The following is a 14,443-nucleotide window of genomic DNA, read 5'->3' as shown; positions in this document are numbered from 1 at the left end:
GCTGTCTTTATATTTTGTTCTGCTTTTTACACTGCTATCCTCAGAGTAAAGTGTGCAATTAGTTATCACTCAAAGTGTAGACTTTGAAATTTGATTGATATCTTACCATTTTGTGGTTTTTCCTCAGCAGTTTGAAAAAGTAGGAAAAAAAAAAGAGGTGGTAAAGCCTGAGCAACTGTATTTCTAAGGTTCTGGAACCCAATAATCCCACGCAACAGAGTAGATGAGAGTCTGTCTGGCTGGAGAGCAGCTTTACAGGACTTGCTGTCCTTATAGTCAGGAAATTAAACGAGACTCCATGGTCAGTGTGTGATAAAGGTCAAAACGTACCAAGCAGCATTAGGGTGTTCCCAAAAGTTCCCAACATACTGATCTTGGCGAACAGATTTTTCACTTTACTTAAAGAGGTTGTTTATTTTTAGACACACTTAACAAGGTGTCATGGTTCCTTAGCAGTTTGGCAAAATAAGGTTTAAAAAGGAGTATCCATATTTTTAACCTTTTCTAGAGTGTTTTAAAATAGCTTTGTTAACAGAATAAATGCAGACTGGGTTAACATTAAAGGTTTTGCGTCTCAGCTTTGAAACCAAGCTGTAAGTCTACAAGTAGCCTTCTAATTTCTTATCCCAAGCTTATCAGAAGGTACTGCTAGACATTCAGATTTTAACTTATTAATTAGATCTTAACTTTTTAATTAGATGATCAAAATGCTAGTTTTGGGAAGCAATATGTGATACTGGAGGAAACTGCAGTTGCACAGAGAGGTTGGGGAGTCTCCATCCTTGGAGATACCCAAAAGTCATCTGGACATGATCCTGATGGCCCTGCTTTAGCAGAGGTTTGGCCCAGATCAAACCCCAGTCATTCCTCCCAGCTTCAGTCAGTCTGTGATTCTGTGTCATCTGGTCACAAATGTACTTTGCAGGATTTGATCAGCTTACTCTTGGATCTGTAGTTAAAAATGCACTATAAAATCAACGAAGTTGTATTACTCAGTGGCAAATCATAACTTTGAGTGCTGTAATAGCTGTTGTTTTCCTGATTTCAATGTGTGAATATTTTTGTGTTCCTTGGAAAAGCCGGATTTTCTCTAGGGTGTTTGATGCTTCTCTACAGTTTCTTAAATTGCTAATTTTTGAAGTTTGCTTAATGATATAATTATACAGAGTTTCATAGAGTAGTGCTGTTGCTTCAGGCATTGCCCCTTCTCACTCTGAGTTTTCATGAATGGCTGTAGTATTCATTAATGTAATGTCTCCATTTGGGAAATGGATAGAGAATCCAAGTTATGGAGGATAAAATTGGTTTGATCTAAGTTCTCTCTGCTCCAGGATATGAGAAATCTCTTTAGGCTTGAGCTGTTCTCTTTGTGTAATCTGTCTGATCTGTTCTGCTGCTGTCAGGGACCTCAGGAAGGTACTTTATTTTATGGTAAATGTGGCAAAGACAAAACACTTGCCTTTTGTCAAGTTGATAGTATCTAAATTGTTACTTGTTTTCATTGCTGCCTCAGAAAGCCTGGTCACATCGTGGCTTTCTTTAGACTTGTTGGGGGTCTTCTCCCAAACTTCCATTATAGAAGACTTCATGTGGTATATGGTTGAACTGAGTTCATTTGCATTGAGGTCATGCTGTTAAATGATACTGGACACTGTGGGTAGGATTTTCTTAGAGAAATGACAAAGCATCATGCCTTTTTAAGCCATGCTAATGTAGTGTTTGAATGATGTTGGCTAACAATGATAATGCTCTTACCTTTTTTTTTTAATTTCACTGAACTTTTAGAACTGCTCTTTTTACCAAGTTAAAATATGAAAATATGTTTTTAAGTAAAGCCTTTAAATTCTTGTCTAGTCTGCAATATTTAGGGGATTTTACCAGCATGGTATCAGAGCAGAAATTGTGGTAATCCAAGAGAGGATGGAAGTAGAGACAGCATTGGAACTGAAGAAAAATTAATTTTAAAAGCAAGCCAAAACATTGAGTATATTTTACTCTCAGTCCCTTTGTACCTAGCTTTTTGTTCTCTTGAAGATGATGTAAGGAAGTAGATCAAGTGTACCCATATTTAATTTAATTTACTCAAATGGTATAATAGTCAAAAAGTGTGTTGGTAAGTGCTGAGTGTTCCATACGCTGATCTGCAGAAATTGCTGAAGTTTATGTGGGATTGTACTTCATTTGCAGTTAGATACAGGTTTAAGGTAACAGCTTGATAAGTCCTGTATAAATGGGAGTGATGTATTCTTTTTTTCTTTCATTTTTATTGAACAATTTCCTTTCAAAATTGCATTAATTGCAGAAATGTAGTGTGTAAGGGTGAAGAGCTTTAATGTCCTTTGAACATTGTGGACTCTTACAGACACCCAGAAGCAATACTAAGATTTTCCTGTCATTTAACTTGAGAGTAAGGATTTCTTTTTCTAGTATATATATATATACTGCTTGAACTTACTGTCCTGAAAACATCTTCTTTTTGAATCAGTGATGAAGAACGCTACAGATACAGAGACTATGCAGAAAGAGGCTATGACCGCCACAGAACAAGTAGAGAGAAAGAAGACAGACACAGAGACAGGAGACACAGAGAGAAAGAAGAGACTAGACATAAGTCATCTCGAAGGTTTGATTTTTTTCTTTTCATAATGCATAAAAGACTTGCCCATTTAAAAAAAATAGATTAAATTTTTAAAAGAACCTCGAGCAAACTGGAGTTTTGTGGAAAGACTGAAAACACTTAAACATGTTACTTGGAACAAGCCTGCCATGTAAAATGCGGACAGAAAAAAAACCAATATTGGCCCTGGGTAACCTCGTACTGAATGGCATATGTGACAATCTTAGTTGTTGAACAGAAATTATGAATTTGGGGAAAGAAGGGTAAAAATGGTGGGTCAGAAAAAGGTGGAGTAAGGCTGACATTCAGCAGCATAAACAGAGAACTCAACAGTGATTGTCAGTAAGTAACATATCCCTCATGGTCACATGATAGAAATTGTTCTACATTATCCATTTCAAGTTAGAAGTAAAGTTTAACTCCAGGAATGGAGTCAACAAGAATGTCAGATTATTAAGGAATGCCAATAGGGACATGACATTGTTAAAAGTCTTGCTGTTAGAATATGGGTTACAAATGAGAAAAATCATTCCATTTTCCCAACAAAAAGTATAGGGTGGATGGATGGATGAATGTACCGCTCAGTGAAAAATTCAGTTTGGCACTGATGTCCAAATGCTCTCAGGTGGAATGGGAGCAGGTGTCACTTTTCAAATAGGAAGGCAGAAGCTGTTTTTTTGGTACTTGGTAATTAAATGAGGCCTGAAGTGTCAAGTGTTTGAGGCATATTTTCTCTCTTTGTTTAGTAACAGCAGACGTCGTCACGACAGTGAAGAAGGGGACAGTCACAGAAGGCACAAACACAAAAAATCCAAAAGAAGCAAAGAAGGAAAAGAAGCCAGTGGTGAACCTGCTCCTGAACAGGAAAACACTGAAGCTCCCCCTGTGGAATAGGCTTGTGTGATTTTTGCCTACTTGCGTATATATTAGTGCCAGAAATAGATTACTATAAATCTTGTTATTTTTCTGAGAATTATAATAATTTGCTCTTAATCTTGTTCTGTTAGTTTGAAATCAAAGGTTACTTTGGGGTTTTTTGAAAATAAAAGAATGAATTTTTCATGTTAAGGTTCTTGGCCTGACTTTGTCTTTTAAGAAAGTGTGAGAAAACATCTTACAGCTAGAGGCTTACAATATAAGTAGGGCTTAGATTCTTTGTATTAAATTGTCTCCTTTTTCATAAGCCAACGGGAAGGTCATTCTTTTACTGAGTTTAGAAAGAGTGTGCATTCATTTTATTATATGCCAGCATCTGGAACAGTGTGGGTTTAGTATAGCTTTTGGAGTCATATTTGGAAAGGTCATTCATTTCTACAGGGACAGGCAGGAATTGCAGACTCTTCAAGAACCTTGTACTGAGGTGAAACAAAAAAAAACATTAGGGAAAGTGGGAAAGGAGCCAATTGTTCTTAGTCTAGTGGATCACTAAATGTGGTGATGATACACTTGGTAATTATGTCTGGTTTATGTGGGTGCATAAGGATGAATTAAGCTGGATAATCATCCCTGCTGCTTTTCAGTGGCTTAAGAGAAAGTTCATTTTAGTCTTTGTTCTAGGGGAACAGCTGTCCTTAACACGATAAAGATTAACAAACATACCCTCTTCCCACTGCAAGCTTGTGAGGAAAAAATAAGAGTGTGGAACACAGATATCTTGCAGAGAAAGACAAAGGACTGTTGTAAGAGACATACAATACCATCATCACTTTCAGATTTACTTCATTCAGAACAGTATCAAGTGTGATTGATTTGCTGGTCCTGCAAAAATTGTACTGCCCAGTCGGTGCTACTTAGAAGACTTACTTGATGGCATTAGCAGGGTGCACTGTACGTCCTCAAAAGTAATAATTCTATATAAAAATTCCAGATTTCGTAGTATTAGTCAAAACATACCAGGGAAATGAGGTCATCTGGGTTTGGATTAAAATAATGTCTGTACAAGTACACAGTCACAATTATTTTTAATTATTTTAGAAATTTAATTCACAGTTTTACAGACTAACAAACAGTACTTGAAAGTCTTGAAAATACCAGCTTTCATGCTGACCATGAAAAGGTACACAAAATCAAAGTGCTATCAATGTGTTGGATATAAACCTTCACCCAATTATTGCAACTAGAAAAACTGCAAGAAATTTTTCCATAAGTTAATCATGGATTTCTTTTTGTAAATCAAAATAAAGTGGGTGAGCAGGAGCTGTTGCTCCTTAAATTTTATAATTATTATAATGCATTAAATATATATATGTATAAAAAACAACAAAAATCCCTTAAGAACACAGGGAAGGAAAGAGATAAGTCTGTAGCTTAGATCACTCTGAAGTGATAGTTTCTGACAGGTGTCGCTTCTTTACCTAAACTTGACTTTTCTTGACATGCAGGTTGAAGTTTCACAAACCTTTTCTTTATAAATACATACTTGAACTCCCCCCAAAAACGCGAAGACTGATGGTCCATTTTTTTCCTGTGTTAAATTACTTGTCATACTCTCCACAAAGACTTGTTTTATAAAAAAGTGCCAGGCCAGGACACAATTGTGAGGGTAATTTTTCCTTTCAGTTCTTTGAGCATCCTTGCCAAGCAGCCATGCATCATTCCTGATGTGTTCCTGCCATTGACAGCAAGGAGGATGTCACCACATCTGAAAAAAAATGCAAGAGAACAATTAAACAAGGTGACTTCTTGCCTTAAATGTTTGCAAATGCCAAAGCATGTCCTTAAGCTAGGTGGAAGAGATAGAAATGAGTATTAAGGTTCCTTCTCTGGCTGACTACTGTTCATGAATAAGGGAATAAAGGAGGTGAAAAATACTTCACTTGTTTGGGTTTCTTACAAATTTATTATTAATTAGACATATTTGAAAGAAAACAGGATATAGTTCTTTCAGATGGGAATCATCAGCATGGAATCATAAAAGGGCTTGGGTTGGAAGAGACCTTAAAGATCATCTAGTTCCAACCCCACTTCCTTAGGCGGGGACACCTACTAGACCAGGTTGCTCAAAGCCCCAACCAATTTGTCCTAGAACAGGGATGAGGCATCCACAACTTCTCTGGGCAACCTGTTGCAGTGCCTCACCACCCTCACATTAAATAATTTCTTTTTAATACCTAGTCTAATACTACTCTCCATTTAAAGCCATTCCCCCTTGTCCTGTCACTGCACACCCTTGTAAAAAGTTCCTCTCCAGCTTTCTTGCAGACCCTCTTTAGCTGCTAGAATGATTCATGTTCTGAGCAAACTTATGTTCTAAGGCTTAATAATTTATTTAAGTTTGCCCCATAATGGGCCATTTACTCTCTGAAATTTGTATTGGTGTCTGCAAGAAAGGCTTTTGGTTGGGTTTTTTAGAGCTGGGTATGTGGAAAAGCTTGTTTGTGCTGACATCTTTTGTACTACCCCAGAGATCAAACTGACTTACCTTTATACTCATTCATATAGTAGTGATTGCTAGACAGCTGAAAACCTACTATGAAGGCAGATCTGTTCAAGTTCAGGATACTTATGTCCTCTTTCCAGATCGGTCAGACTTAGTTCTATATCAATGAGTCCTTTCCCCCCTCCCCCACTGGCTTCATGAAACATGTTTTTTAAAAAAACCCCACAAGTTAACTAGAAGAAAAACTTACTTTTATTTAGATAGTTATCATTACCTAATTCTGCCATCATTGTATGCTGGTGTTCCCCCAACAATGGATTTGATAAAGAATGGTTTGTTCCCAGTATGTTCTTCATAGCCTCCTACAATGCTGAAGCCAAGACTTCCAGATGTATTTCTTCGTAATACGATTTCTTTGCAGCTGTACAAATACCTGAAACAAACCAGTCTGATTAAATGTCTTACAGTGAACTTCAGATTTGGATGAACTACTAATGATAAATCTGCCTTTTCATGTTACCCACTGAGTGTTTTGAAGATGCAAAATAGCACCATAGTTCCACTCTATTAAACACCTACACTGCTCTTCTGTTTCTGTAGTGCTGCTTTCTACAACCAGTTATCCTGAAAGTCAAATTACTAGGTAATCTTGGGGTTAAAATATAAATTAGTTGTTTTACAAAGTAGCATTTTATGCAAATTATTTAGTTAATAATGTGATGGAGAAAAGCACTTAAGACTGGATTTAATGTTTCTAAATCAGCAAGCCAGAAAACTGTACTTCACTGACCTTGTACAGTCCAATTACTTGTGTGTCATCCAGTATGTGATTAACTATGACAAAGTTGTCATGTGGTGCATGTCAAAGCTAAATAATTTAAAGGCCAATAGAATGGATTACAAAAATGATAAAGAGGACACAAAGACAAGTATTGGTGGAAGAAGGGATCCTGGCTTTTCTTGTCAAGTAATGTGGCAAGTCACAGCATGGAAGATGAGAGAAACTTATCCATGTCCATCAGTGCTTTGGAGTACTGAGTCTCCTCTGAAGAAAATAACTTGTTCTCACTATAATGATGAACATAACATTTTATAGTAACAAAGCTGAATCTTCTACTCTCTCCACTTGTCTTTTGAATATATTTTATGATACTGTATGTTATGCTGAGTCAAGCTTAGACGAAACTAGGAATAGGGGAAAGCAAGAGTAGTGTTATTAGACTCAAACATTACCTATTGCTCTGAGCACATTAATTTCACTATTTGTTCTGTTTCTTTTTTTTAAACCAAATTATTTTCATTAGTTACAGGGCAAGCAATAGCAATTTCTGTCCGTAGTACTTAATGTACTCATCATTAGCGATTGGAATGGTTGACAAGCCTGAAAATCCATTTCCTATTCCATATCTGAAAATGTACGGTGCTTTACAGCAAGCAGTGGTTACAAGCTCTTCTCAAAGACTTTTTAGGTTTCTAAGAAGTGGCTAGCACTTCTGTAGAAGGATAAATAGACTTCATCTTAAGACCAATATGTCTACCTTTTTAAAAATTGTGTTTGTCAAATAGGGCATTTGCTGTCTCTCACAGCAAGATTTTATAGTAATAGTAGATTAGTCCCCCAGGACCTACAAATACTTGCCTGCTGCCAGGATGGTAGCATGTAATATTTGCTCAAAAATTTGCTGGCTGGTAATGTAAGAAACAGGTGACATGTGCTTCTTTCTTTCCTCATCAGCCAGGCATTATTGCTTTACCATCTGTGGACTTCTTCAATGTGCAAAATCACTTACACCCTCTATGTTTGATGGTAGTTATCAAGGTCATGACCAAGCGATGCCAGGATTCAGCCATTAGTGCTATAACTCAGTGTTTAGTTTTGGGGACAGGGGACTCTGCTGCCTGGTGCTACACTCGCTGCCTTAAGAGTTACATTCCTGAAATTGAAAGGTGATCTGATCAGCCAAATCCTAATGCCAGAGAAAAGTAATAGACAAGCAGGTAAAGACAGGAGGAGAAAAGACAGTGAAGCCAAAGAATGATTATCAGTAGCACGGTCTCCAGAAAGCATAAATACATATTTGCGGTCAAATTGTATGCTGAATTTTAAGTAAAATAGGCAAAGTATAGTATCATTGGGACAGTTCCTGCTGCCAGAGCAGATGAAACACATGGGAAACAAGGCACAGCAGAGAGCAACTACTCTATCCTGACTCCAAGTCCCTGCACTGCCTTTTTCCTTAACAAAGGGACAGGTTGTAACCTGCTGTGGCAACAAGGCAGCAGAGACCAGGATGTCAGGAGGAGAGGTGCTGGTATGACTCTGAGTTTGTGAAAATGGGAGGAAAGGGGTTTCCAAAGTGTTTACAAGTTTGTCAGCTTTGGTTTCCAATACCCAAATTGGTAATTAAAGTTCCCCAAGCCAAATCTGCTCTGCCTACAAGAGTAGTGGGTGACTGATTTCCCTGTCTTTGTTTTGACCCATGAGTTTTGCTCTTCCTATTTTCTCTCATTCTGCTGTGGATGTTGGTGCAGGCAGATCCAACCCAGTACACCAGCCATAGTTAGAGATTGACCCTTGACTGGTTAGGAATGGCTAGTAGGTGTTTACGCCTTTAACTTGATTTTTAATTGTCCTGTGGGACAGAGTGTAAGCATGGCAGTGCACCATCCATCCGGTATTTGTTAGCACTGTATGTGAAAAGGATGCTGGCAGGCAGAGTACGCAAAGCTGAGCTGCCTGTAATGCAAGTACTGCTTGCTCTGACCTGTTCAGTGCCTCAACAGAGGTGCCTGCTCTGCCTGAGCCAGAGCAGCCCAAAGGCAGTGAGTTTGTTTGGGTCTGTACAATCATAAAGACAAGCTAGAAGGTGCCATAGAGAGAAAATAAAATAAGTACTTGTGTCACCTGAAAATGCACAGTGTGTTTGAGTAGATTATTTCACTCTGGTAATGAAAGCCCCTGGTTTGTGTGTTTTGACCCAGTCAAATGCCATAACCCACTAAACTACAACCACTAAGGAGAACCACTTTCTGCCTTGGAAGAGAGCAGCTTGCAGTCCTCTGCCCCTGTCTGTAAATAATCTAAAAGCTGAGGACAAGGAATGATTCATGTGTGAACTTGCCTCAGATACAAGATTTGGGGATATGTGGTGTCTAGCCCACAGGGTTCTATCCTAAAAAAATACTACAACTGAACATCAGTTACTGATGCAAAACAAATTTAAAAGTGCCTGTTTTCAAACAGTTAAATGTACAATTCCCCACTAATTTTCATGAAACATGAGTAGCCTTATGCTCTGGGAATGCAAACCAGCCCGACTGCAGAAAGAACTTCTGCAATAACAACTATGAAAAGCATAACTCCCTCCCCCTGTTCCATTAACAGAACTCAAGTGGTGGTGGAGTATAGTAATATTTGAGAATTGCTTCCATTAGAGCCCAAGGGCTCAGACTGAGTTAATTTGGGTGAGTTTCTGTCCTAATTTCATGTTTTTTCTGTTCTACCCCTGTTTTTCAGAATGACTTTGGCCACCTCCTGTCTTTCCCATCTCACTTTGCAGATGAAGAAAAGCACTTGTGTGAAGTACTAATGTTTGTAAATGTTATGACAGGATGATCTATAAAGTATTTTTAAGTGCTAACTGAGGGAAGGAAATTTGAGGAGAGCAAAGAAAGAAGAGCAGGAAAATAAGGAAGAGTAAAAGCAGCATCACAGAGCTGGGGAAATGCTTTTCACCAGATGTTCCCTGTTATTTCCTTTGTGTATACTTCACAACAACATGCCCCTCTACCAATAAAGGAGACTTGTCTTCCTCAACAACAAACAGTTAAGTTAGCTCCCCTGAAATAAGTCTTTGGGCGGGAATGCTTAAGGTAATGCATCACTCTTTCCTCCTGACACCCAGCCCGCAGCCCCTCCGCTCGCATGCAGGCCAAGTTTTGACAGATGTCAGATGCATATGTGCATCTATTTTATAACCACCACACATTGAATTGTACTACAGAAAGAACAGAGGAGCTGTTTATATATTATTAAGCCTTACAAAAGTGACAAGAGCTAATTTTAAGATCTCACAAGGCAAGTACCAAAATTTAAGTGAGATTCAAAAATGTTAAATTATGCTAAATTATATTAAATTTTCCAAGTCTTTAAGCTTCAATGTGAGGGATCAGATAACTTGTCTGATTCTCCTGCTACACAGTTTATCCGGAAAAATGTTATAATTCCCTAACTCATTTTTTGTGTCTCTTTTCTATGACCATCTCTGTAATATGCCTGCAGTCCATGGGAAAGGAGAGAGTTCTGTTCTAACATGGAAAAACAGGCATTTGTAGTAAGCTGCTTTTAATCATGTAACTATTATTAATGTTAGCCTGTTTTCAACTTAATCAGTCATGGACAGAGGTTATGTAGACATGCTCTAGTATTTAGTTCAATTCAGCACATTTTATGGGACCATTCACATGATTTTCATCAGATCTCCATGTTTTTGGAACACAAAAGGAAAGACTCCCCTCAGTTTCCTGAGCCTGAACATCACACTAAGTCATGAGGTCAAGCTGCCTCTGCACTCTCCACCTTGCTTGCTGGAACAAATACACACACTGCACTACCAGGGCTAGTCTAGAGCCACATCTTTCCCTTCTCAAATGAGTTTAAATAATCCACTGTCCAGTCTCCTCTTTTTTAAATCATGCCTGTTCCTGGACTACCAGTTTTACTGCCTTTCTTATTTGTTCAGTGTGTCTTATGTAGCTGGGCCCATTCCTGCCCATCTTCCCATCTACCTTGCATGATCCTATATAATCATAATTTTGACATTTCTACTTTCCATCAGCTGTACTAAACATTCGTAGACTCACGTATCTTGGAGCAGTCCCTCTGGTAAATGGTTTTAATTAAAGTAGGTGATTCTTGACCATATTGCCCCATAGCTGCACACTGGGTACTTTTGCCAAGATGGACCTGTCAGACAGCATAATTCTCTCTGATAGCCTGGAAAATGTCATGAGACTGCTGACAATACCTTGAGATCTAGTGAGATGTGATCCTTGCCAAAAGCAAACTTAAAGCTAGATAGGGAGAGGTTAAATGCTCAACCTGGAGTGCAATGAGTTAAAATGATACATGTCCTAGTGAGAGAACTTGTTGAAGGACTTGCAGATGTCTGATGTGGGCCCTGAAGAATCAGTACAATAAGAGGGTAAGTGCACTCATGCTGGAGAAGACTGAAGGGTCTGATAATACCTAATGAGCAACCCCAAACCTGATCCTTGCGCACCCTTACACAACCAACCAGCTGCTAATAACGACACAGTGCACCTTTGTTACTGGCACATCTAATGAGTGTCAGTCCCTGTCTTAGGACCCCGTCTGATGTTCAGAGCAGCATACCCGCTCAGCATACCAATCTCCCTATGTCTCTTTGAAGGAGAAGGGCCATGCTGTGCTCTGTGCATGGCACTGCAGCTGGGGATAGTGTTACAATGAATTCCTTCAGCCTTGCTTACACAGGAGCTGATTTTCCTTCAGACCAGAAGGGTTAGAATGCTTTCACACATACAGCCTTCAGACGAGGGAGGACTGAGTGAACTCAGAGACTGTTTGTAAAATGGAAAAACCACTTTTTTTCCAAACTGCAATTGACTGATGTGAACTCTGGGCTCCAGCCTGCAGTACTGTGGAGCTCTGTCCTTCATCCCCACCACCCTGCTGAGGACATGGAAACTTCCAGTAGCTGTGGGTAGGAGCTGATGGCCAGGCAGCTCAGGTTTTCTATGCAGCTGAGGTTTTCTACACAGCCTAACGAAAGTGGTGTAGGTGGGGTGCAGTTGTTTCAGTCCATATATCAATGGATGGTGATAGAAAGCAAGACTCAGCATTGTAGATTGCTGCAGCTATAAGGTCTCAAGTCTGTTGCTGTCTATCTGCTGGGGGCATTACCCCTACTCTAGTGCCTTCACAATGCTGCTGGTCAAGCTCAGGGGTGCAGAAGGATTGAGGACCTTCCTGGGCTTCCCTATCTGCAAAGAGACTGGGTGAGGAAAGTTTACCATTGTCTGGGCTAGCAAGTTAGGGCTCATCCATTTACTTCTTTTCTTCAACAGGAATGAGGACATAGTTCTCTCCACTGGAGGAGGAACCTTTTGCCTGGGGGTGACAAACACACAGCCTGCCTTCTCTTTCAGTGCTTCAGCACATGTTACAGTCTCAGACCAAGCCCCCAAAAACATCTCTCCCTCACAGCAGATCTTGCTACAAGGTAAATGAGCTCAAAATGGCTCAGCCAGAGGGAGGGAATGCATCTAACTTGTTATGCAAGACTGGGAAAAGGCGTCCTTAGACTGTGCGTAGAGCAAAAGCCCACCTGTTCTGCAAAATATCTTTCCATGCCCTTCCGTAAAAGAGAAAGAGGTATGGTGAATGGCTGACAGGGTTAGGAAAACAGCCATGAGGAACTTTTAAGCTAAATTCTGCGTTCCTTGAAACTGAATACCAGTTTCAACTCTGTAATGCTAACTCTGCAAATGCACATATTCACAACATGTCCTCATTTCATACTTTGCAAAATGTCGCGGAAGCTGTAGCTATTACACACTGCACACCAAGTGTGTTTGCGTGAACTTAAAAGACATGTGATGTGGCTTTTATTATCCTAACTGAAATGACAACACAGCTGCTTCCTGTGTATGACAAATGTACTTCTGTCAGCCGGGGGTGGGGTTAAAAGAGGTGATTTGGACATACGGGCCAACTTCGTGCACTTTGCAACATCTGAGTAAAGTCAAACAATTCAGCTGGATTTGGTGAAGGTGAAGGGCTGTGCCTCTTGAGAGCTGCAGGAGGGGTAGCTCTGCCTTCTGCAGGGTGGTCAAGCCTAGCCCCCCATTCAGCAAGCTCCTGTATCCCTGCAAGGTTTTCCTTTCACCCCCTAAGTGCCAGATATGTTTCCAAGGCCAACAATGCAGGATCCTATCCTTCCCTGCAAGGGGAACTGCATGCCTATTTTGCCATGTACACTTATCCATTTACAAAAGGGAGGTATTTAGAGTCAAGTCTGTGACAGAGCCTGGATTTAATTAAGATGTCAGTGCAATGAATCAAACAAAAAGAAAGAACTGCCAGAAAATTAAAATCTTCCCTCCCACTCCAGTTCAGTAAGAGGATGGAATCTGCAGACTTACCGTGGCAGCCCCAGCCACATAACCCAGGATGGTGACCACTCACTGCTGCTCTCAGAGGTTGCTTGCATGGCCCCAGGGGATGGCAGGTGACCCCGCTCCTCCTGGGCTTCGCATGCTCTCATCTCCAAGGCTTTGAGCACCACCGATGAATTGGTGTTCTTCAACAGGGCAACGGCCTCACTGCGGCTCACTCCTGTCAGATCAATCCCGTTCACATTCAGGAGGATGTCACCTGAGACCAATAAAACAGATGATAAAAACTCCTGCAAGTATCTCAAGGATCCCCTCCCCACCCCCATAAACAAGCAAGGCAAACCCATGGCCAAGAACTTGCTGCCTGATGAGGCTGTTTGTTAATCCTATTGTTTAACATGGATGTGAAGCATATGCTAGTAAACATGCCACAGGCACGAGGGAAGGGTCTAGATCCCTGTACATAGGAGTGTTGCCAGGTTAGACAGAGGATTTGGTCCTGGCTTCTTGCTACATCATGTCCTGCATCTGGAGCCAAATGAACAACTGGGGTCTTGCTGTACCAACAAGCTTTGATGGCACCTAATGTTAGTCCAGGTCTCTGAAGTCCACTTCCAGCTAACAACTTCTGTACTCAACCTGAACTTGAAATCTAGAGGCTAAATGGTATTTTTCTCACAGCTCTCCCTATGCTGAGGACTGCCACTCCAGCTGGATCTTTGTAAAGTTTGCTTTGTAGGAATAATGTGCTCTTATTTTCATATTAATACCCGTTTGAACAGCCACAAGTCAAAACATTTTGCCGTGTGCCTTATTTATAATGTAGGCACAGCAGCTTTAGAGAAAAATGCAATGACCTCAATCACTACAAGGAGAACACTAAAGACATGTTTACTGTCATGCAAGCAGCCTCAGTGCCAAGTGTTCTGCTACATTTCGCAGCAGGCTTCCACACCAGGGCTTCCTTGAGTGCCCTCTGTGCTTGGCCTGCATGCTTCTCCAGGCAGGGATGTATTCACCAGCAGTCCAAGCAGTGGAATGTGAACATTAACTTCTTCTCATAGTCTGCCCCAATGAGAAGGACAACAGCCTAAGAGCTGCTCTAAAACATGGAGGCTTATGGTGCTGTTATAACGTCACATATTCACTTGTTTCTAATTTTATCAAATTAACAAGGGTAAATTTTCCATGCTGCCTCATGATGAATACTTTTTTGAAAATGTATCCCACTGAGGGACAGTCATTTCCCAGCAGGAGGAAAGGGGAAACGTGCTGTTTTGCTCCTGTTT

The 14,443-nt window shown here is 40.2% G+C and overlaps 2 protein-coding genes across 9 annotated transcripts in view; one reads left to right on the top strand and one right to left on the bottom strand.

Annotated features, from left to right (window-relative positions):
* Window positions 1-3,685, top strand: part of FIP1L1 (factor interacting with PAPOLA and CPSF1) — a 39,384-nt gene extending 35,699 nt beyond the window's left edge. For all 3 annotated transcript variants that reach the window (XM_071556489.1, XM_071556488.1, XM_071556487.1), the window contains 2 exons: window positions 2,486-2,623; window positions 3,364-3,685. In XM_071556489.1, the coding sequence (XP_071412590.1) occupies window positions 2,486-2,623; window positions 3,364-3,511 (286 nt within the window). In that variant the 3' untranslated portion in view covers window positions 3,512-3,685. The remainder of the gene's footprint in view (window positions 1-2,485; window positions 2,624-3,363) is intronic.
* An 888-nt stretch (window positions 3,686-4,573) lies between these two features.
* LNX1 (ligand of numb-protein X 1) overlaps window positions 4,574-14,443 on the bottom strand; it is a 71,572-nt gene continuing 61,702 nt past the window's right edge. For all 6 annotated transcript variants that reach the window (XM_071556479.1, XM_071556482.1, XM_071556480.1 and 3 more), the window contains 3 exons: window positions 13,182-13,413; window positions 6,271-6,429; window positions 4,574-5,258 (listed from right to left, as the gene is read on the bottom strand). In XM_071556479.1, coding sequence (XP_071412580.1) covers window positions 5,123-5,258; window positions 6,271-6,429; window positions 13,182-13,413 — 527 coding nt within the window. In that variant the 3' untranslated portion in view covers window positions 4,574-5,122. The remainder of the gene's footprint in view (window positions 5,259-6,270; window positions 6,430-13,181; window positions 13,414-14,443) is intronic.

This window comes from Pithys albifrons, chromosome 5, assembly GCF_047495875.1.
Source record: "Pithys albifrons albifrons isolate INPA30051 chromosome 5, PitAlb_v1, whole genome shotgun sequence".
NCBI classification, from domain to species: Eukaryota; Metazoa; Chordata; class Aves; order Passeriformes; family Thamnophilidae; genus Pithys; species Pithys albifrons.
Note: the sequence above shows the minus strand (reverse complement) of the source record. Positions and strands in the feature narration are given on the sequence as shown.